The 24,808-nt window shown below is 41.2% G+C and overlaps 1 protein-coding gene across 6 annotated transcripts in view; it reads left to right on the top strand.

The window, feature by feature from the left end:
* SAMD11 (sterile alpha motif domain containing 11) overlaps positions 1-24,808 on the top strand; it is a 257,130-nt gene that overhangs the window by 172,916 nt on the left and 59,406 nt on the right. For all 6 annotated transcript variants that reach the window (XM_082274532.1, XM_082274531.1, XM_082274534.1 and 3 more), the window contains exon 6: positions 18,585-18,677. In XM_082274532.1, the coding sequence (XP_082130658.1) occupies positions 18,585-18,677 (93 nt within the window). The remainder of the gene's footprint in view (positions 1-18,584; positions 18,678-24,808) is intronic.

Genomic DNA, 24,808 nt, shown 5'->3' with positions numbered 1-24,808 from the left:
AGAAACACTGGGTTAGCCTACAGTTTTACATACATGGAAGTCCTACTGCTGTAATTACAGGTAAAGCACTGATATGCTTGCAGTCACTGATAGTTCTACAGTCCACACCAAAATTTTTCAACACTGATAAATCCTTGAAATTACCTTCTGGTCTCGAGAGAACCCATAATAATAGTTACCATGTCTATAGCTCACAGTACATTGGTGTGATGGTCACAGGGAAGAATGCTCCTTTTAATTGTTGTCATTGGGAAGAATTTACTGATATCTAAAAACTCATTGGTGTCATTTGGAAGAATTTACTGATATCTAAAAACTCATTGGTGTCAGTGGTTGCTTATCTGGGAGGCAGAAATTGCTCTCTCCCCAAGGAATTCCTTGCAACCTATGGAGGGCCCCTATGGTTCCATGGAACCCTGGTCAGGAAAGGCTGGTCTACATTGATAGTTTTGCAGTCTTCCAGCCATATCTGATTCAGTATGTCAATGACAAGCAGCTGTAAATCTATCTAACTGGTGTGGAGTTTCCTAAATCCTATCTTCAATAAACCTTTTTAATGTTGTATTTTGTATGAATGATAAGACATGGATGTGACCAGCAAGAGAAAAAATACAGCTCCTACAGTTTGAGTTGAATAATCGACAATAAAGGCTTCAGTCCTGGGCTTTTTCTTGAACTTTGTTCACAGCTTGTTGTCTAGAGCCCAAATGGCAATGCTGTGCTCAAACGTGTTTACCAGATGTGGCATGGGTAGCAATAACTGGTGCTATTCTCATTGGTTCTTCAGACTCCTACACAATTTTATGTGTTAAGCTAGCCATACACGATTCATTTTATTTGTTCAACCAACTTGTTGAACTAAAATAAATGAGCCGATTCCCTTATGCACACATTTTATGTGGGAATCCTTCCTGTTGAGACTTTGTATTCTGACAGCAGGGTGCCTTACCTACTGTGAGAATGTAATGATCAATGTTGCTGGCTATAGCCTGCGGCACTGATCGTGAAAAACTGGACTGGTTGGTTGGACACATGTGGAACGATAGTTCAACTTTTGTACAACAAGCCTGCCCATACATGGATCGAAATGTGACCGATTGCATTTCGATCCATGTATGGCCAGCTAAAAGCTCTGGGATACTTCCAACATGAAGTAGGCTGGGCTTTTCTTCTGCTTTCCTCTGTGCTGAGGATCTAGTAGATAACACCAGGGAAAAGTTGTGTGAGCAGTTTGCCTGTTATCTTTAGGAAGGATGAGATTAGCAGGTGATAAGACTCTAGGTGCAGTGCTGGCTGGAGCTCAGAGGTTTTATCTAGAGAGAGAGGGATGAGCTGAGCACTCGGATCAGTTTAATCTTAATTGGAGAAGACATACAAAAGGATGAGGCAGGCAGGGCTTCCTGACATAGGCAGGCCAGAAAGCTGCAGGTTTGCACATTAAACACAGATTTAGAAGCTTCCTTAAGCGGCTCGAGGTGTCTCTGTAAACAAGCACAATCCTGGCCATCCACTTTAGCTAATTTGCCCAGCCCAGAGGGGGAGAGAGAGAGATAGACATTGCACCTGCCCTCCTCTTATAACACATGTCTTTTTTCTTATGGCTCTGTGTTTGCACACACCTGTTTCTTTAACAACGGCTCCATTGCTTCCCGCACTGAGGAACGCTTGTCTTTCTGGTAATGTCCTGACTTGTACATGATGATAATGACGCATAAGTTAGCTATGATTGTTTTATTGCAGTGGTCTTGTGTATATAAGTGTTCCTACATATCTATGCTGTATGTGTATGCATGTATACAATATATGTATGTGTGTAGCTATCTATATGTGCATGTGTGTGTGTGTATATATGAGAGAGAGATATCTATCTATAGATATCGTTTTTTTTTTTTTTTAATTAATTTTCTTTTATTGGATTTTTTTTATGTAGCTGAAGTCCATGTTCAAAACATAGTAACCCAAGACAGACAGCCAGAACCTGGTAATCATTGAGTAATAGTTCTGATCACTTCCTGTTGGGTTATTTTTCCTGATGATTTCTATTTGTACTCTTAAGTAAGCTCATCCTTGTCCAACTGACACATTTGGACATGCTGACTATATATCAGTGTCAGACAATGGTATTGCTCTTGAGAATCAAGCACATGCTGGATTCTTGGTACTTTGGATAACTGGTTTATATGGCACAGTTAATGAATTGTTAATTAGACTGGAAAGATTGAAAATTTTAATGACAGCCTTTGTCACGTCCAATTTGATCAGAATACCTAAAAATATAAATAGGATAAATAAATAAGATGGGTGTTTTTAGTAATTGTATGACATGTATGTTTATATTTGATAGTTGTGCTAGGAAATTAATTGGGTAATAGATTCTTCTGCATTTACCTGACTTTTGAAACAATTCTAGTGGGTGAAGGCTGATATAACACTCTCTAATACTAAACCCATTTACTGATTTTGGGGGTTTTATTGGTATTGTTTAAATTACTTCTTGATACAGGACTCTGTACTATTCTACATAATTATCAAAATGTCTTGGATTGTTGTTGGCGAAGTGGCACAGACAAGGCTTGCATGGTATATGTGTTTTGGTCCTGCCCAAAACAAAGGGCCTTGTGACTAGAAGCTCAAAACATATATCACAAAAATGTACTAACTTTCCACTACCAGAAGACCCTTCTCAATTTCTTCTACACAGCATTTCCATCCCTACAAAAAGATATCAGAAACCTATTTCTAAAACCTATAAGACATACATTTAGCTAGTCGTTCTCTAGCCTTTGTTTTCTCTGTGAGATTTGTGGTTTTCTTGAAAAAAAAAAAAAAATTTTGTAGGTGCAAGGCTACTTTTACAATAATACTTTTTTAGAATGAAAATACTTGACGATATTTAAAAATAGTGATGAAAATGAAAACTTTTACTGTTGCCAATATCTACCAGTCAGTTATTACTTCTCATTTTCTAAAGTCTAAAGTGACAGGTAGCATTTGATTGGCTGTTGAAGGCAGCACCCCAGCCTTCTTTCTTATAGTTAGCACAGCCAACCACATACAAAATGTCTAATGAGATCTGTAGCATTATAGTCCATGACATTTCCGCATTTTCATCCGGTGTATTTTTTAACAAAAGCACATCTCTCATAGAGAAACCCGTAAAATGCATCTAAAAAGCCCATGCATTTTGAAAACCCAATAGGGTGATAATCAGTTCTTCGTTTGCTGGGGGAAGATGGGAAAACTCATAATGTGTTCACACCAGCACATCTAATAGTGATACAGGATATCCTGGTCTCACCTGTGAGGCAGAACAGCACAGCGTGTTTGTTTAATGCTGAATTAGGCGGCACATGACAACCCAGAGGACATTGTACACCGTGTCATCATTTTATAGTGAGGGAGAGGAGGTGTAAGTGTTCCTTTTGCAATCCATTAATAATCTGTACCTAAATCTTTGCAAGAACAGGTTATAGATTACATGTCCTTTCCTATTTCAGTCTGTTTGTTACTGCTGATGTTTCAAAATGTAAGCTCCTAACCTAAGTTTGAGATACAAGATGTATAGGATCTTAAAATTGGGATTCCTCCATTGAATAAATTTGACTTTCACACACCTACATTATTGCTTGCTAAATACTTTTCAAACTTTGTCTTAAAGTCATAGAGAACAATTTGATGCAGATTTAGGGATTTTTCAGCCCAATACAGAAATAGCTTGTTATTTTAGGAAGCCAGGAAATGTGATTGCATTGAGTTCAATAAAGAGACAGGTAGAATATTTTAGGTACACTACTTAAGTGGGGTACACACTATTAGAAAATGTGCCGAAAATTCCAGTCCGAGGTAAAATCGTACGATTTTCGGCTAGTGTGTACACAACTTTCAGCAGCCGATGCCGACATTTTCAACGAAAGGAAACAAGGGACAAACTCCAAAATTTTTATCGTCCGTCCCCAGGCGACCAATTTTCGTTTAATGTGAATGCAGTATGTCCGCGAAAAATCGGATACGAAAGACCGCACATGATCTGAAGTTGCTGACGACCCAGAAGTCTAGGAACAAATGTTCCAAAAAAAAAAAAAAAATCGGATGAGTAATTTTGTGAACATTTATGCACTGTCAGCTAAAAACGGTTATGACCACTGAGCATGAGAGAGAAAAATCGGAGGATATTTTGTTCAATTTTCGTCAAGTGTGTACGAGCCTTTAATTATAGGGATTTTCTCCCGCCCTGGTTTTATGCAATTCTTACGAATAACATAACATTACTAATAACATGCTTTTATTCAGGTGAAGACTACCTAAATGGGTTGGCATGGTCAGTATAGAGAGTCAGTACAATGTCTTACAGCCCATTCAGACTGGCGCGATCCGACTTCGAGGGGCGACCTGTGAAGTTGCGGTGCACAGCGTGCACCGCGGCTTGCAGGGACTTCACATACAGGAAGTCTATGCAAGTCGCTCCCAGGTCGCCCCAAAGTAGTACAGGACCCTTTTTCTAAGTTGGAGCGACTTGTGTCGCTCCTATTAGAATGGGTCCTGTGCTAATCAATGGCGAGCAACCGAGCGCGACTTGTCGCGCTAGTCTGAATGGGGTCTTACCAGTGAAAATAATGCTGCTTGATCAGACCATTTGTAAGGTGACATGAAAGATTCAGGATCTACTTGAAAACTGAGACAGATTTGTTGCTTGACGCAGAAAATTCTTGTCCCCCTTGGTTTTTGGCTGAATTGATCACAATGGTATTTTAAGAAGTGCTTGAAAATTTCTGAGACCAATGGCAAACACTTTATCATCAACAAGCACTGCCTGTCGTGGTCTGCAAGCTTCTACACAGTTAAAGGAAGAAAAGTAGAAATATTTAGTCAATATTGCAGAAAGACATTGGCTACGTGGCCTGAAGCAGGAGTGCCCCTTTACACTGGTTTATGCAATGACATGTACAGATTATGAAATCTCACAAAGGTGTTTTTGTTTTCTGCTTCTGAAACTGTGAAACCCAACTAAGGAGAAAATGGATTTGTGCTTCCTGGTGAAGGAACACAGGGAATTAATTGCTACCTTGTTGTCCATGTTTAAGCAAATCCAAGACCACTTGACTTATTAGGAATGTAGTGGCTAATATTATGAAACAAAAAAAAATACATAGGCAAAAGTGAGTTTTTTCCCCCCCATCCCTCTTATTAAATTTAGATTGTTAGCTCTTGTGGCAGGTGATTGATATTTTTTCCCTTGCTGTGCTTGATGCTTGATGAGATGGATGTGGCGCTTGGCTATCTGTGCAATCAGCGTGACAGGAATGTCAGCTTCACCTGGCTCTGTGGATGCAGCTGCACGGCAGGGCGTGAAAAGCTCACCCCACTGCACACAGGAGAGAAGCGCTGAGACACGTTGACAAGGGGGAAGCTAGCTGTGAAAAAACAGAGGCAGAGTGAGCGATAAAACCAGACACTCACAGCATGGAAAGTAGAAGGCAAGGAGAGCTACAGAATGGATGTCTGTGACACATACTCTAATAAAGTGCATGCTTAACACTTTTTTACAGGATAAAGTGAATGAGCTGCTACAGGGATTTGTTTGGAAAATACAGTCAAGGGGTTAGTGGGACTAAGACTGTGTTAGGTACAGTACAGATCGAATTAGTGCCTGTACTGACAGTCCCAGTACTCTTGACAGAATGGATTAATGCCAGTGGACCTCTCTGGATGAGGCATTCTGATTGGCCATATAGTTGCATCAATAAGGATTTGTCGGCTTTCTAGGTACTACTATTGCATATTTACCAATTGTTGTCCATGGTTTTAAAGCTGAACTCTGGCTACAACAAAAACCAACCATTCAAGCAGTTATACATTCTGTTACTAAAAAGCATCACATTTAGGGTCTGGTAATCTGCAATATGCCCAGTTTTTTTTTAAGTTTTAGATATAGTTTAAAGGAATTAAAAAAACAAAATAATAATAATAATAATAATAATGCACACAGAAAGATGTGCATTTATTATTTTTTTTCTTTTGAGCCTGCAAAGCAACTGTGTTCAGTGGATTGTGTGTGCAATATGCTGCCTCCCACAGGCTATTCCTGTAACTGTTTAGTGGTGAATTGGCGCAAGAAGAGGTCTCAAAAAAGTCTGGTCCTGGGGACCCGGGGGAGGGGGAGAAGGGAAACACCAGGGATAGGGGGACCCCCAAACAGTTCAGGGGGTAGCTGTCCACTGTAGCGGCTGCCGGCGGAAGAGACAGAAGAGATCTCTGGGGGGAGACAAGAGGAAAGACAGCGCAGCGCCTTCTAAGTGCAGCAAGACATTTATTGAAGTATGTGCAGCAGTATTACACTCACATTTAGTCGGTGAATATTGACTAACTGCATCTTATTCACCGACTAAATGTGAGTGTAATACTGCTGCACATACTTCAATAAATGTCTTGCTGCACTTAGAAGGCGCTGCGCTGTCTTCCCTCTTTGCATTTGTTCTCCACTGAGAGCTATGAGTCCCTCTGCCATGGTGGAAGATGGGACTTGTAGTCTCTCCATTTACAGATCCACCCCGCAATTCAGGTAAGTAGGGGGGGACTTAAAGCTTATCACATTCATCTGTTTATCTGACAAATACTATAGATTCACTTTAATACCTAAATAATATTATCTTTAGTCAGCAAACAGAGATATACAGAGCTGAAGAATCCATAGAAAGTATTATCAACTGTTCACAACTTTTTTTTTCTGCGGTCCAAATTTACAAAAGGCAGCACCTGTTTGTTGCCATGAGGCCCAAATCTTTAACTTCGAAACAAAATGTGGCATGCTAAAAGTCCATTTGTGTTTTAAAAATGATAATTTTGTTTTGTATTTTATTTTTAACACATCACAAATATTATTATGTGGCAGATATGTGCTGTATGGTATCAGGGCTTACCCGCCTGGGTGTTCAGAGCACAGAGGGACTGAGCCGCAGTTCTACGCACTGTGTGCAGCACCTCTGTGTTTCTCTGAAGCCCTCTTCAGGCAGATAACTGAACGATAACTCATGTAAGTGTGTCAAAAATCTTGCTGGCATGTCTGTGTCTGTTCATTTATTCTGCGGATTCTTCTCTTGCTCCCTCCAATGGATCACATTGCCACCTTTATTCCGCAGCCTCCCTGGCCTCAGCCTGATTGTCAGTTGTGCTGTCTAGAGATGACAGGGTGAGAGGTAAACATCCACCTTTTATGCCGTCGTCTTCCACTATTCCGCCACTTTACTCTGCTGTCATATTCCTGGCAACCTTTTACCCCTTTCACACTGATGGACATGCTGGGCCCACGTTTACATTCTCAAGAATTAATTGAATGACTTAGTGTTAAGGTCTTTAAAATATGACAGTTCTGTGACCCTTGCAAATACAGTTGGTAGTTTTTCAAATATCATGACAACAGAATATCACAAAATGAGTAAAGGGTGTGAGCTGAGATCATTGACACTACTCCTTCCTTCCTGGCCTTGGCTCTTGTAGCTTGTCTCATTTATTTTAGTTGGTTCTGCTACTTATCTGTTTCTCTATAATAATTTTGTAAATGTTTTTAGATTTAGAGCCCATTCACATTAGCGCGACTTGTCAGCCTGACAAGTCGCAGTCCATTGAGTAGTACAGGACCCGTTCTAATAGGAGCGACACAAGTCGCTCCGACTTAGAAAAAGGGTCCTGTACTACTTTGGAGTGACCTCGGAGTGACTTGCATAGACTTCCATTATGTGAAGTCTCTGCAAGTCGCGCTGAAGTTGCGGTGCACAGCGGTCGCCCCCCAAAGTCGGATCGCCTCAGTGTGAACCGGCTCTAAAAGAATAAAGCTAGTGACCAAAACATGTATGTTGTTGTTAAATACATATGTAGTCAATGGACATAGAATACAACAAATGGAAAAAATTTACATATTATCAATATGAAGTAGAGAAAGACAAATAAACACAACAGCATGAAAACTATGAGTAAAAATGCAAATTACATGAAAACAGGTTTGAATTGGTTACACTAAGATTTGGGTTATAACACCTTTGATTTACCAAAATTCTCTGTAGACCTGATCCTAAAAGCATCCTCCCGTGATTTCCAGAAACATATTACCTAAATTTTCTGTAGACCTGATCCTAAAAGCATCCTGCCGTGATTTCCAGAAACATATTACCTACATTTTCTGTAGATCTGATCCTAAAAGCATTTTGCCGTGATTTCCAGAAACATATTACCTAAATTTTCTGTAGACCTGATCCTAAAAGCACCTTGCAGTGATTTCCAGAAACATATTACCATCTGCGCCTGTAGAATGATTAATATGTCCTTGCTCTCACATAACTGAAATACATTAAACTTTTATCGGTTTCTTCGGACCACATATATCAACACAAGTGTTCAAGATGCTGGTGGGGCATGTAGTTGAAGCATAGAAATGCATGTGGTTTTTCTACAGGGCTGGGCCTGTTTATGGCTGTTTGGATGTTACACTCTGTGCCTTTTGTTATTTTATGCATATTACATCCTTCAGATATGGGAGTATTTATTGGACATATATAGATTCAAATACCTGTGAATGTGTGTATAGACAATTGATCTGTATACTTGAACCATTTTTAACCCAACTGTGGGAATGTATATTATATAAGCACATTTGTTAGTCTGTAAGAATCCATAGTACATATGTATGAACACAAGTGAGTGTATAAATAAATAAGCTACAGATCACATTCAGGCCCAAAGAAACAGTATGGTATTTTGTGGGGACTGAAAAATATAATGGTTCCTCCGGTGAAAGACATATCTAACGCTGGGATCTCAAAAGCATGGAGGTTCTCCAGTTTCAGGGCAAGGAAACATCCCTATTAGCTGGCCTTATGCAAGTTAGTCTGGTCAATTTAATTCACTTCACTGAGATACATTTAAAAAAATTGAGTTTGTTATCATTGTAACCAACTAGGTTTCTGCTTTCATTTCTCTAGCACAGGCAAACCATTATCTGATGAGTGTTATAGATATAACACCACAACTTTATCTTTCCTCCAGGGCATACAGGTTAGCTTTAGGCCTATACTACACATTCATTCTGATCACCTACAGTCTATTTGAACACTATCTAAAGTGTAACTAAAGCCAAAACTTTTTCTTTTGCTTTATTCGAACACCTGTCATTTTTTCACCCTATTTGTCCTGTTTACCATTATCATCAGGAGTGAAAGGAAAAGAAAATCCCAAATTTTGGGTTGACATGAGAACAGTAAGGTCCCTTTCACACGGGCGAGCCTATCCGTCTGTCAGTTTTTCAGGCGGACCTGATCGGATGCTCCATGCATCCCTATGGGGCAGCGGATGTCAGCGGAGACATGTCCGCTGACACCCGCTGCTCTCTGATCCGATCCTGTCCGTGAAATCCAGACGGATGGAAACCCTATTTTCCATCTGTCTGGAGGATTGGATCGGATGAGAACAGACAGGCGGTCCGTTCTCATCTGATTTCCCCATAGAGGACAGCGGGGATCTGACAGCTCCGTCTCCGCACACAGAGGGGAGATGGAGCTGTCATCTGCCTGCTCAGCGGGGATCGGCGGATCGATCCCCCCCCCCCCCCATGTGAAAGAGGCCTAATACAGGGGAAATCTTCCAATGGGGACACTAATTCTGGTGACCCTGGGACTCCCTCACTTTGGAGGGATTTCTCCCAATTCCTGTGTTGGTTATGGGACAGGAAGTAAGGAAGATCGATAGGACACATATGGTAAAAAGAAAAAATTGACAGGGGTTATAAGCCTCCCTTACTCTATCCAAAATCAAAAAGAAAAATTGTCTTTAGTTACACTTTAAAAAGAATTTAGATTGTGATGTTTATTAATGAATGAGCAAAATTGTTCAGCTTTAGGTCTATAATTTTAAATAGCTCAGTTCTCATTAGCATTGTTTTTACTAAACCACTTCCATACTGGGCCAACTCTAAAACTCCGCTCCTACATGTAAAAATCATATTTTTTTTTGCTAGAAAATTACTCCGAACTCCCAAACATTATATATGTTTTTAGCAGAGACCCTGGGGAATAACATGGCGGTCATTGCAACTTTTTGTGTCACACTGTATTTGCGCAGCAATTTTTCAAATGCGTTTCAGAAATTAAAAAAAACAAAACACTAAAGTTAACCCAATTTTTTTGTATATTGTGAAAGATGATGTTACGCCAAGTAAATAGATACTTTAAAATTGCTCACACTCGTGGAATGGCGCCAAATTTGGGTACCTAAAAATCTCCATAGGCAACACTTTAAAAATGTTTACAAATTACCTGTCTAGAGTTACAGAGGAAGTCTTGAGCTAAAATTGTTGCTCTCGCTCCAAAATTCCCAGCGATACCTCACATGTGTGGACTGAATGACCTCCGAGAGTCATAGAGACTGCTGGGGATCATCTGGTCCTCAGTATTCTCTATGGTGAACGTCCGCTGGATTCCTTCTTTGGCTCGCCTTTTGCACGGGTGAGCCGGTAGAAGCACTAGAGGGCAGCGGGAGTGGGGGGCCTCCCCTCTTGCCGCCTATAAGAAAATTACTCAAGTCCCCCATCAACAAAAGCTGTCTTTATAGGGAATCTCTTCCGCAACACTATTGTGTTCTGCTGCCGGGGAGGCTTCCTGGCCCTGCAGAGCACAATGATTACCCTCAGCAGTTATAACTGCCGGCAACAATCCCAATTAAAAAAATCCGCTAGGCTAGTTGCACCCAAATCGATCTATAGGTTGACTTGGGTACAACCAGCCTGCCTAAAGATGGATCTAATCTTGTCTGGTCCCTGCTGAACCGGACAAGGTTCGATCCATCTGTAGCCAGTTTTCTTCCTTTGTGGTATTGATTTTAGCTGCTCTAGTGGGACCCTGATCATTTTTTAAGCATTCTGAAGTGAATTGCCATAATCCTAAAATTTCCATGGTTGCCTTGTTTTTCTATTACTGGAGAATGTAGATTAGCATGCTTAATAGCCAGTCAAATGCCCAAGCATACCAGTTATTGGTTGAACTTGATAGACTTGTGCTTTTTTAACCCAACTATGTTACAATACAGCAGTCAACAATGAAAACAATATAACGCACATGGTATGGAGATTTTTGCAGCCGATTGCATCAGCCCGCAGCTATTTGCACAATAATTGTTCCTGTAGTTTAGCCCACACTGTTCTTAGAACCTTAATCAGAATGTATCGTATCCCCTTTACACCAGAGAATAGATTATCGCTTTCTTCCTTTTCACTCTTTTTTTTTTTCCAACTCTATTTTTTTTTGCTTCATTCTTTTTCATCTTTTATTACTCGCTCTGTTTATGTTCCCCTTGCCCCATTTCTTTTATATGGTTATTATTATTCCCTCTCTACACATTCACTCCCTCCCCTCTTCTGCTGTGTATTTGTTTCACACCCCCCCCCATTTCTTTCCCACCCTCTCTCCGTGGTCCTCAGGAAGGAGACAGTTTGAAAGCTTTCCGCTTCGCTCTGGGCAGAGTCTCCGCTTTCCGAGCCAATCAGTGGCAGCTCTTCAACCCCAGTGGGGCTCGGCAAACATTAGATCAATAAGTTATTAGCACCATTCTGTCAGCTGTAATGTGGAGATTGATTGTGCGGGAGCCCTGGTTTGCTGGCTGCCACTTCCCCTGCCTGATGAAGATGACAGATTAAGGGAATAAGAGAAAGGAATTAAGAAGTCTGTGCCGTCAGACGTGTCACAGACAGGAGACACGGCGGCCTCTCTGAACGCTTGTGCCAAATTCTGCCGCGTGCACTTTAGGGGCACTTCACACAGTGATAGGCTCAGTGGCAGAGCTCTCTAAAGTCACTTTGGTTAAGTGCTGCATCATTAACTGGGCACAGGCAAGATATGCCACTGCCGCCTTCTAATGCTGCTTCCTGTAGTTGTGTTTGCCCTGCAGGTTGCTGTTTAATAGCAGAGAGAGCTCCAGAGAGAAGGAAGGGGAATGAGAAGACAGCGGCAAAAAGTAACAGCCAAAGAGACAAAGGGGAGAAAAAGAGATATCTAGATCAAGGGGAATAGGATAAAGGGAACAGACTGAAGAAGACAAAGAGAAATCATATGGGATGCTGGAGAAGGGAACATAGCTTCTAGCTGGAACGCTGATCCCGCTGACTTGTTTAACATACTAATGTAGGTCTTGAGTCCATGCTTTATCTAAATTTAAGTGCTATGGTGTCTTTATCTCCATGAAATAACATTCTAACAAACTTAGGGGATATATATTATTATTCTTTTTTATCCCATCATTCTAGACACCAGTTAGAAACTGGATCTTCACACCTGAATTTTTGCCTTATTTAATGAAGTATATCTAAAGCCAAAACTAATTTTCTAGCTTTGCATAGAGTAGGGAATGGTTAGAACCCATCAGGTTTCATTACTTTCTTTATTGGATAGATTTATTCTCTGTATTTGGCCTTGTATTCATTATTGCCAAGAATAAAGTGCTGAAAAGTCTTCCAGTGGGATCACCTGTTGTGGTGACATGTGCCTAAGAAAGGGATCTCCCCTCACTGTGGAGAGATTTCCTTTAACTTCCTGTTGTGTCTCAGGACAGGATATAAAGAGAAACCATTCCATTCCCTACTGATCCCAAAAATTAAAATGTTTGGCCTTTTTTAAATACATTTTTAAACCCAGAACTATATTTTTTCATGGGATAAGGCTTGTGATGGGTTTCCTGTTATACTGTTGCAGCTGTAAAGTAGTGATGGATATAGCAGCTGTGTGGTATGAGTGAAAATCCAATAATTAGGGTGCACTGAAAGTAACATGTAAGATTTTGTCCTCTTGGGTGCCCTTTTCCTTCCCATCATGGCATTTACTGTGAATTACAGTAAAAGTTTACAACCAAATCTTCAAAATGCAGTATATTACAAATACATACGTTATAGAAACCTGTACTACGAAAACATGGAGCCTGCAATTGTTGTTTTCTCCATATGAAAAGGCTAAGTGCCAGACCTAATTTTTCTGCTGTTGCCCTTTCACTGTCCGGTTAGAAGGCTGAGGATGAAGAGAGGACACCACTGTGTTTCTTAAATATAAGAAGTGTCTTCTAACTGACCGTGCTTTGCGAGATGTAAATTGACAGGTAAAGCAGCTTCTATATACTGTATGTATTCCATGTGTGTTTTTAGTAGTTTGCTTGGAGTTTATGTTTATATATTACAGGTCCCGGCGGTCTTTCCCTATGCAGGAATAAAAAGTGTCCAATGGACTACTGTAATAATGCATATGGTAAAGCGGAATTCCAGAAAGTGCAGGCACATTGTGAGTTAGGTCCAAGAAGGCACTAGATATCTCCTGAACTTATTTCTACTATTTATATCTGCCAGGTTTATTGCTCTAAACATACACGACAGTTTGGCTCTTTCCAGAAGAGCAATACAACTATCAGATGTAAATAATAGAGCTAAGTCTAGGAGATGTCATGCACCTCCTTGGGCTTAACTCATAGTGTGCCTTCACTTTTTACAAAGAAGCTGAATTCCTGCAATTCAGCTCTTGTATAAGTGAATGCCTTGTAACTGCCAAGATACTTTAGAGTTCCTTGTTAAATAATATAACAGTAAAGTCAAGGTTATGTAGTGTCTGTAAATACAAGAGTAAAATATTCTCCTCAAGTCAGCCTTTATGTAAAAAACCTTATTAAAGGGCAATGGCAATATCTGCAAAACACGGTTTTTCGCCTTTTAAATTCAAATCTGAAACAGGCCCCGCTTGGAGAGGTTTATCCCTAATTGAATGTCTTCCCATTTCAGCAATCTGTGCACCAACCTTTGGCTTATCTCATAGGCAGCCATAAGGCTTACACAGTAGCAAACAGAGAGCAGAGTTTCACAACAGCTTCTTGTAGGGTTCAGTGTAAGTATTGTTCATCTGTGTATAGAACACAATGCTCTGTGAGCAGGAAGCCATGGCAATAGTTCAGAATTCATGTCTGCTGTAGCAAATATATTGTTTACTTGTGGTTAGGTGAAAATGACGCACAAAACATTTCTATGCAAACGCCTTACTTTAAAGTGCCAGCATGCAGATTTAGCTCTTTGTTACCAAGTGCAGTAGGGACAATTTTATCTCAAATGCAATAACTCCATTCTGAGTCACTTGGTGGGTTACTTTTATAAATATGGAGTCACTCTTTAACGTGCGTGTTTCTATTTGTGAGCTGAACTTATATATACCGCTTTTCTTCAAATTGAAGTATTGTCTCTGGTTGTTGGGTTAAATCACCAAATTAACTCATTACTGATAGATGAGTACACTTAGGCTGAATGCCAGATATTAAAAAAATGCTATATAATCCATTTATGAATTCATATAAATTCTTCTTTATTAAATGTCGTTTACATAGAACTAGTATAAGCATTCTGGCATCTTCTCAGTCTCCTGTAATCTTCTGCACAGCAGACTGAAGGGAGGGCCAGAACTGGGAACCAGTGAGGACTTGGTTTGCAAATTGCAGTCAGTCACATTATAAACACACCTAATGGAAAAAGAGAGCATAGGAATGACATGATCTGTATGCTGCTGCTCCTTCATTGTCCAATCAGCTGATTGCAGTCAGGTCATTGACTTAGCTATATTACTTAACTGTTTTTGGGGGTCACAGATTTAGCTATGCTGTGTGACATTTCCAGCATCTGCATTCCACCACCTTTCCCAAAGCAGCAGTATCAGTGATGATGTGGACCCTGCAAGCTTGCTGCCCATTAATTTAGGTTTGAGCACTTTTGATATAACTGCCCTCTGTGCTGTCATATTTGGATTCCCAAACGTACATTAATATGGCAAACCAGGGGCCAATTCAATAAATCATCTTAGAGATCTGGGATACTGTATCATATTCATCAGAAGCAGCCAGAACCTACCCCTATCCCACACACATCTGCTACACTCTGAGCCAATAAACACAAGCTGTTAGGAGACACCAGCCTGGGTGCAAAACAGGGATCTATAAAGCCAAAAAGGTATGTGCAGCTTATGCACATTGTAAAAAATACCAAATATGCTCAGCTTGAAACGTTATGTGTTTAAGCTGTGCATGTTTGGTATTTCTGTACAATTTTGGGTGCTAATCCTTCCATAGTAAATCAGTGGTGTGACTTTTGATTTACCCAATATCTTGGCACTGTGGACAGTGTGCATATTTATGAAAAGCAACTATCTTTTCGGAACCACTGGCATCTTACATCAGCGGGCTCCTTTTTTGACAGTTTTTATTCTGACCAATGCTAGTTTAGCCTTCACAGGAGACAATGCAAGTATAGAAGACAAGCTGTGCAAGTCGAGTACATGGAAACCTAAAAACACTTACTGCTGTATCTGCTGGGATATGCAGTTGACCTTATGCTTACTGCTGAACTTATTGTTTACAAAAAAAAAATGTATAATCTTTTTGAAATTGGTGTTAAAGTATTGGAACTTGGGCCACAACTTTTTTCATTTTTAATAGCATGATAAAGGGGTAGAATACCATACCAGCAGGCTATCTGTGGTTCTGTTGGAAAAATTTCACTTTCTGTCCCTGTGTCACAAAAAAATCAAATAGAAATCAGCATAAAAACAACCATGAAATCATAATATGTGTCATACCAATTTCATTTGTGAACAGCACCATCATTGCCCATCAACAGAAATGTATTTTCAATTGCAACGCATAGCTAGAAGGAACAAAACCCCTAAAGGCCCGTACACACGTACCGATTGACGGCCGTAAATATTCGGCCAACGTCCGATCGGCTTGTTAGTATGATGCTTCCGACAACCGACTGCGACTTTTCGGCCGAACAAAATCTGGTGTGCAGGCTATAAAATTTTTGTAGGCCAACAAAGAACGGCCGATTGTTCGTCAGTCAGTACAGATTTCGGCCGACAAAAAGCAGATGAGCAAGACTGGGCATGCTCAGAGAAGAAAAAACACACGGAAAGTTAACCATCACATGGCATCACTTCTGCAGTCGGTTGTTGATGGCCGACAAAATTCGTGTGCAGTCTTTAGCACTTTTCAACCTACTCGACAGCACGGGACAAAAGACGGCCGAACGGTCGGCCGACATTCGGTGCGTGTGTACGGGGCTTTACAAGTTTGTGCCACCCTGTTTGTTGGAGTGGCCAGCCACTTATTTACACAATATGCCCCCTCTGTGCCAGGCATGCCAATAGCATTCACCGATGACCTACTCCAGGGGTCCTCAAACTATGGTCCTCCAGCTGTTGCGGAACTACACATCCCATGAGGAATTGTAAAACTCTGACATTCACAGACATGACTAGGCATGATGAGAATTGTAGTTCCTAAACAACTGGAGGGCCATAGTTTGAAGACCCCTGACCTACTCTATGAAAACCTGATAATGGACTGATTATGTCTCATTATGGCCATTTTTCTACAGCATTAAAATGCATGGCCCATAATTTAAATTAATCTTTCTTTCTGTCTCTCCTGTCTGGCTCTGGGCAGGACCTCAAAAACTATAAAATATGATAGGGATACCTTAAATTAAAATGTTAACTTCAGCACTGCCCTTGGGCTCCACTGTAAAGAATACGGCAGATTGAGGTCTCCTGAGTCCAGTTAGCTAGGAGATGCCTTATTTGACATTATCAATATATGTCTTACTCATGTAAGGCTAGCTGGGTAATTCTGATGGAATAATGTGTACCTTTTCCCTATAAGGAAATTGTGCTGTGCTGAATAAATGGTTATTTAATCATAATAATATTTATAGAATTCTTTTCTCCCTGGGGGGGGACTCAAAGTGCTTATCAAACAGTTTTTTGGGTCTTTTAAGAGAAAGCTTTGTCAGGTGTTGCTATAAGCCTACATGAATAGATGGATGATTATTACAATAATCAGAAGTTAGTAGAATGTTGGTTGTAGTCTGAAGGGGTTAAGCCGGTACTTCTGATTTTGGTATGTGCTTGTCAATGTGTGTGTTTCGGAGAGGGTGAGCGTGTCTGTGTGTGGGTAGTTTCTGGCTCAGTGTGCAAGCCTGTAGGTTCCTGCCCTTCCTTGTCTGTAACGTTCCTGGCAGTGGCACACGATGAAGGTTGCATGGAGATTTTCCAGTGTTTGCAGAATTCGTGACCAAGCATACCGTCTGCGACTTTGTACAAACTTTGCCTGTGCTTGTTTGTCTGCCCTTTATATATACCACCACAAAACAAACGCTTGCTCTGCCTCAGAGACAGCCACAGCCAGTTGTTTTGTGTTTAACGTATTAAGTTGCCAACTGCCATTGGGACAGAACTATACGTTGTAGGTTTGTCCACGGTTTGCACAACTGACCAGCTACCAGCTGTACGGTAGACTCTTCTTACCTGCAAGGTTGAACTGCCATCATCCTGTGATGACAATATTATTTTCTTAGTATTTACCGAAATGCTGCAATAAACATGCCCACAACGTATATTTAGATTCACAAAATATATTTATTAAATCAATATTTAGCTTGTGATGGTCCATCTAAATGGTAATGACAACTGGACCGCAACATTGGGGAAAATATTAGCAACTATTTGGTTTGTGCTTGGATAGCAGTAACCAGTGTAACGATCAGATTTGGTTTTAACAACTTTGATAAATGTTTGAATTTTGGTTAAATTCTCTTTTTTATGTTAATTTGTCATTTGTGGAGCATGTTATTTATACATACGTTGGGGTGCCATTCCTATATGATTTATAATTAATGTTGGTTTTTGTAGGAAGATAAAGTAGCATTCTATAATTTACAGTCCACAGGCACAGCTTGCCCTTTTAGTGGAGGGCTCACTTTTCCTGTAAGATGCTGCCTTCATTCTATAACAAGCCCTTGATAGATGAGAATTTGAAGCTTCCAATGACAGTCTGCCTCTTCCTTCCTGCCGCGTGTAGCTGCCTGCATCAGGCTTCCAGCCTCCCCCCAGCCACATAATAGGAGGCTATTGATTGGAAATCTGTGCAGGGGGACGCTGTAATTGTATATTAGATATTTGCGTTGGCTCGCAGAGCCTCACTAATGCAAGCACGTCTGACGTTTCCGTAGCATGCAGCAGCAGAAGGGCAGAGGAGTGGTAGAGACAGGCAGGAACAGGAGGCGAGACAGCTGTGAAGACAGAGACAGCCAGAAGCAGAGGGAGAGAGAGAGAGAGCAGGCGTGTTAAAGAATCTCTGTTGAAAGGAAGCTGAGTAGAGAGAATCCCAGGCTTCTTCCCACTTGTTCAGCACCAGGGTTTGGGAGCTTTGGAAACACACAGGAGACAGATGATGAATCTCAGTAAGCACATCCTGCATTCAGTATATTTATAGCTGGAAATGTCTCCATTGATCCTCTCTACATGCGCACGGAAGAACAAAACACTTGTATATTGGGAGTGTGCTGCAAGTGGGCTTGTCTTATTATTACCTGATCTTTTTTTGTATTCTGTTTCTCCTTAACTGCTTTGCTGCCAATACACTTTCCTCCAACATCACATGTACAAGTACAAATTGTGTTTTATGCTTCATGACATTGTACTGTTATCCTATTGCCTCTAATCCGTATTCTTTTGTTATTCTCTTTTTTGTAGATGACTTTTTAGACAAGAAGCGAGAATGCTCTCCCAACAGTAACAGCGAGTGCCCAGTGGAAAACAAGAAAGCCAGAAGCGAGTCTCCGAAGGGTGAGTGGCGCTTACTGTGCTCCCTTAAAGCTAGCAGGGGGAGGGGGGGGGGGACTGTGTATCCTGCAGAGGGGGCGTGGATGGGGGGAGGGAGAGTTGTCAAGGTGATGTGTTGTCAGAGTGTCAAAGTGGAGTAGGAGGGAGGAGGCAAAGGGCCACGGAGAGGATAAAAATGCCTCATTAGTCCACCCTTTCTTTGCTAGCAGGGACATTACTCCTCTGTGCCCTAATGATTTGCTCTGCATGCAGATGGGTGTTAATGAGGCGGCTAAAACTTTACATGATGTCAGCCCAGACATTAAGCAGTGATCCAATCCATTCCTAGCTGACAACGAGGAACTGGATGAGGAAGGGCATAGCCAGACTCTATGGCAGCTGCTTTTACTTAGGGGCTGTGTATGGGACTTTGTAAGCTCTGTATCAACTCCACGCCACTTTATTTCCAGACTTTGCTATTTTACCTGAATAATATCAATTATTATTATTTTATAATATCCTAAGAAATGTAATTGGCGTGCATTTGCATTTTGGGAATCTCCTAGTGCAAATGATTAAAGTATTTTGTGTATGTAGATGTAAATAAAGAGAGCAAGATATAAATATACACTTTTCTGGATTTCAAACTAAATGATAAAAACATTTGTTGTAATAGGAGGTTGCTGGTGTGACAAACATACTCATTTAGTCTAAATTTTATAGCATTTGCTTTTAATTATCACTTCTTATCCTTGGCATTCCTTTGTGTGTTTTACAAAATCCATTCATCTTCTTTGATCGTCACTTTGACTTTATACCAGCCACAGATTCTGCTTCTAAAAAAAGTGACCACAGTGAAGACTTTGGCTGATAACAGGAAAGTCGATCTACTTATATACTAAGTTTTTTTTTTTTGTTTCTTTAAGATTTTTTGATTTCTTTCCCATAAGAAATGGGATTCCATGAAATGCACTCTTGCCTCAGTCCGCACAGTGGTTAATTACACTGCGCTTGGAGCAGGGAAAAATGGAGATGAAAAAACATAGCAATTAATTCTCCAAGCTTCTGTTCACGCTACCAAACAAAATTAATTAGAAATAATTAGTGTTTTTATTTTTGGAGTCTCAGTAGATTCCTTCCTTTGTTTTAAGGTCTCCTTGAATCTTTCTCATTATAAGACTAACTTGGCACAATGAACCTAGTTAGTGGCCTGGAAATCTTTTTTCCTTTTTAACTGCTTCACCACCAAACAGTTCCTGGTTGACATTTTTATGGTTGTGGCCATCTTCTGAGCGATGGAGCTTACATTGAGTTTGGGACATTTTTTGTTCTTTCTATTAAATGTACCTTTGTCTTTCTAAACAGAGAGGTGGGCTCACAATGTTGTATTCCACCTATTATTTTAGTAGAGGACTTTCTGTCTCCTTTGTTGTACCCTGTCAAAAATGAAAGGGTTACTATAACTTTTTTTTTTTTTGGTGGGGGAGGAGGAGGTTGTGTCAATGATATTAGTTTGAGGTGCTTGATAATATTTAGAAGTCATTGACAGGTGCAGCTGACTTCATTCTAACCTGCGTTTGACCTGTTTCAAACAGGTTTTGCATTCTAAGCTTGTTTGGGACTGTAAAACCTGTCTGTGGCGCACAACAATCTGCCTGCGTAGGCGGTTATAGTGGTTGATCCACATAACTGTCTCCAATGATTGTAATGACTGGCTGCTGTTTTGTTCTGTAATGTGTTGAGAACCACCTTGTACCACACTTGTACCATAGGACACTTCGATAATAACCCATTACATTTGAAGCTTCTATGTGTTTTTTCTTTTTTGTTAACATTGAAATGATGGGAAATTGCAGCTCTGGATCAGATTCTTTCCATGACACTAACCAGGTCATAGTGTGTCAACCCACTCATTACACACTTCCATATTAATTGGTCCTAACAATGTTTCCTGTCCAACAAAATGTTGCATGGAGCTTGTGACAGTCTGTTAACTTTTTGTGCTTTTCACAGCAGGGAGAGGGCGCCCTGTATGCAGGGAGAGGGCGCCCTGTACTCAGGCAGAGTGCGGGGAGAGGGCGCCCTGTACTCAGGCAGAGTGCTGGGAGAGGAATCCCCATACTCGGGCAGAGTGCAGGGAGAGGAAGCCCTGTACTCAGGCCGAGTGTGGGGAGAGCGCGCCCCGTACTCAGGCCGAGTGCGGGGAGAGGGCGCTCTGTATTCAGGCAGAGTGCGGGAAGAGGAATCCCCGGTACTTGGGCAGAGTGCAGGGAGAGGAAGCCCCGTACTCAGGCAGAGTGCTGGGAGAGGAAGCCCCGTACTCAGGCAGAGTGCTGGGAGAGGAAGCCCCGTACTCAGGCAGAGTGCTGGGAGAGGAAGCCCCGTACTCAGGCAGAGTGCTGGGAGAGGAAGCCCCGTACTCAGACAGAGTGCTGGGAGAGGAAGCCCTGTACTCAGACAGAGTGCTGGGAGAGGAAGCCCCGTACTAGGGCAGAGTGCTGGGAGAGGAAGCCCCGTACTCAGGCAGAGTGCGGGGAGAGGGCGCCCTGTATTCAGGCAGAGTGCGGGGAGAGGAAGCCCCTTACTCAGGCAGAGTGCGGGGAGAGGGCGCCCTGTACTCGGGCAGAGTGCAGGGAGAGGGCGCCCTGTATTCAGGCAGAGTACTGGGAGAGGAATCCCCATACTCAGGGAGAGGGTGCCCCGTACTCAGGCAGAGTGCAGGGAGAGGGCGCCCTGTTTTCAGGCAGAGTGATATCAAAGAACAGGTGCTGGATGCTTCAAGCACCATGAAGTCTCAGCTTAAGGATATATCCATCCCTTCACTGCCACTTTTTCCATTATAGCAAAAAGCAACATATTTGTGGCAGTTGTGCCATACCAGTTTTTCTAGTGTGGAGCTGAGGAATTGAAAATGATCATTTTTTATAATCTCTTTATAAAATGTTACATTTTAAACAGTTCTGAAATTATGCCAAATTCAGACTTCAGACTATAACAAGGAGAAGATTGCGATTATAAGCTTACTTTCCTATGCTAGCCACACATGTTGACAATCTGTTAATTCCTCTTTAGATTTGCCAATAACCATATATTGGTAGTCCTTCCTGCATAGATTTAAATTTGGGTAGGCCCTTATGCTACATAGCTGGTCATAAATCTAAAGGCAATGTGTGAAAAAAAAGTAAGACAGCCATAGAAGGAGCAAATTTCTTTCCTGCAATGAAAAAGGCTTGATTCCCCCATCAACACAGTCGGTGCCGATGGGGGAATCCCTCCTGCGGAGCCATTGTGTTCTCCCGGCAGGGAGTGGGATGACATGTCCTTGCCGGGAGAACACAGTGATTACTGCTAGTGGCCATAATAGCTGTTAGCAATAATTGCATGTAAAATGCGACAGGCTGGTTGTTCCCAGGTTGGTCAATCAATCACTTTGCGTACATTCAGCCCATACATGGTTTGCATCTCGGCCGGTCCCTGCTGAACTGGCCAAGATTCGAACTGTCTATGGCTGGCTTTAGACTAAATTGGTTAGGGACTTGTAACTTTTCAGCAGTAAAGGACACAGACTGCCATAACTTACTAGATCCAAACTCTCTGATCTGCCGCCACTTTTGTTGCTTTTGCAGTACATCAGATTGTTTCCCGTGTTTTGAATTGTAAAGAATGAGGGGTCACTTTCTCATTACTTTTAGGGGTGCCAACATTTCAGTTCCTTTCCTGACAATTCCCCTATTTTTCTTATAGTCTTCCGAACTCAACAACCTTTTACAGGATGAATAGCTCAGTATTTGTCCTTTCAGTGACCCACACAAACTTTTAGCGTAATGGGAAGACCGTGTAAGAGCTGCTAATTGGCTGTAAAAGCCGTAGATTCTGCTTTGGTCACTAGATAATTGCTCTTCTTGTGAGTGAGTGAGAGGGGAAGACAGACGGACAGATGCTGTTGTCTAGCCCGTAGATCACCTCTCTGGTGCCTGCTGGAGATTTGGTTGGATCAATGTCCAGCCTTTGGCCATATTAGCTGGTAATGACCACTGCAGACACATGAAAGCTGCACTGAGCATGGTATTAGGGAGGGCTGAGTCCACTCAAAGCTCCAGATCAGGTTTTGTCTGGGCTGCTAATGACTTCTATCTTAGCGTTTTCTCTTTTTTTCCTAATACAGGAAGAAAAGTAGATTATTCTGTCAGTATGCACACTTCCCAGTCATCCCCAAATCTTTGTCAGCAAATGTGACATTTCCCTTAACAAAACTCATCTTGTTGGAGATTTTAACAGATCTCCATACAACATAGCATAAAGGTGAGGATAGGTAAGATTGGATTGGTTCTTTAGATTACCATGGCTTGCCAAGAGTTTTTCGAGGATAAGTCTAAATCAAAGTAACCTGTGGAATGTTTGTACTACATAGTACTTTTCTTAATGGAATCCTAACCAAACCAGTGTTACATTGTGTTCCCTGGAGCAGCCATTTGATAGGCTGAATCATCAGTCATGTAAACCATAAAGAAACAGAAACACCTAAACTAATGACATTACTTCCTTTTTTACAGGGCAGTAATGTTTAGATTTGTCTCTTTATTTCGCTATATGTACTTTATATACAGTGCCTTGAAAAAGTATTCATACCCCTTGAAATTTCCCACATTTTGTCACATTACATCCAAAATGTAAATGTATTTTAATGGTGATAGACCAACACAAAGTGGCACATAATTGTGAAGTGGAAAGAAAATGATAAATGGTTTTCAATTTTTTTACAAATAAATATGTGAAAAGTGTGGCGTGCATTTGTATTCAGCTCCCTTTATTCGGATAACCCTAACTAAAATCTAGTGGAACCCATTGCCTTCAGAAGTCCCCTAATTAGTAAATGAGTCCACCTGTGTGTAATTTAATTTCAGTATAAATACAGCTGTTATGTGAAGCCCTAAGAGGTTTGTTAGAGAACCTTAGTGAACAAACAGCATCATGAAGTCCAAGGAACACACCAGATAGGGCAGGGATGAATTTGTGGAAAAATTTAAAGCAGGGTTAGGTTATAAAAAAATATGCTAAGCTTTGAACATCTCACATGGCACTGTTTAATCCATCATCCAAAATGGAAAGAGTATGGCACAGCTGCAAACTTACCAAGACATGGCTGTCCCCTAATCTGACAGGTCGGGGAGGAGAGCTTTACTCAGAGAAGCAGCCAAGAGGCCCGTGGTAACTCTGGAGGAGCTGCAGAGATCCACAGCTCAGGTGGGAGAATCTGTCCCCAGGACAACCATTAGTTGCAGACTCCACAAATTTGGCCTTAATGGAAGAGTTGCAAGAAGAAAGCCATTGTTGAAAGAAAGCCAAAAGAAGTCCCATTTGCAGTTTGCGAGAAGACATGTGGAGGATACAGCAAACATGAAGAAGGTGCTCTGGTCAGATGAGACCAAAATTAAACTTTTTGGCCTAAAAGCAAAATGCTATGTGTGATGGAAAACTAACACTGAACATTACCCTGAACACACCATCCCCACCGTGAAACATGGTGGTGGCAGCATCATGTTGTGAAGATGCTTATTTCAGCAGGGACAGGGAAGCTGATCAGAGTTGATGGGAAGAATACAGGGCAATCTTAGAAGGAAACCTGTTAAGAGTCTGCAAAAGACTTGAGACCAGGGCAGAGGTTCACCTTCCAGCAGGACAATGACCCTAAACATACAGCCAGAGCTACAATGGAATGGTTTAGATCAAAGCCTATTCATGTATTAGAATGACCCAGTGAAAGTCCAGACCTAAATCCAAATTAGAATCTGTGGCAAAACGTGAAAATTGCTGTTCACAGATGCCCTCCATTCAATCTGACAGAGCTTGAGCTAATTTACAAAGAAGGAAGGGCAAAAATTTCACTCTCTAGATGTGTAAAGCTGGTAAAGACATCCCCAAAAATGACTTGCAGCTGTAATTAAAGCGAAAGGTGGTTCTACAAAGTATTGACTTTTTTTTTGGGGGGGGGGGGTCCTTCCCCATTCCAATTATGTGCCACTTTGTGTTGGTCTATCAGATAAACTCCCAATAAAATACATTCATATTTTTTGGTTGTAACATGACAAAATGTGGAAAATATCAAGGGGTATGGATCATTTTTCAAGGCACTGTAAGTAACTCTTAAGCTTGAA

Source organism: Pelophylax lessonae, assembly GCF_965119305.1.
Source record: "Pelophylax lessonae genome assembly, chromosome: 12".
Lineage (NCBI taxonomy): Eukaryota > Metazoa > Chordata > Amphibia > Anura > Ranidae > Pelophylax > Pelophylax lessonae.
Note: the sequence above shows the minus strand (reverse complement) of the source record. Positions and strands in the feature narration are given on the sequence as shown.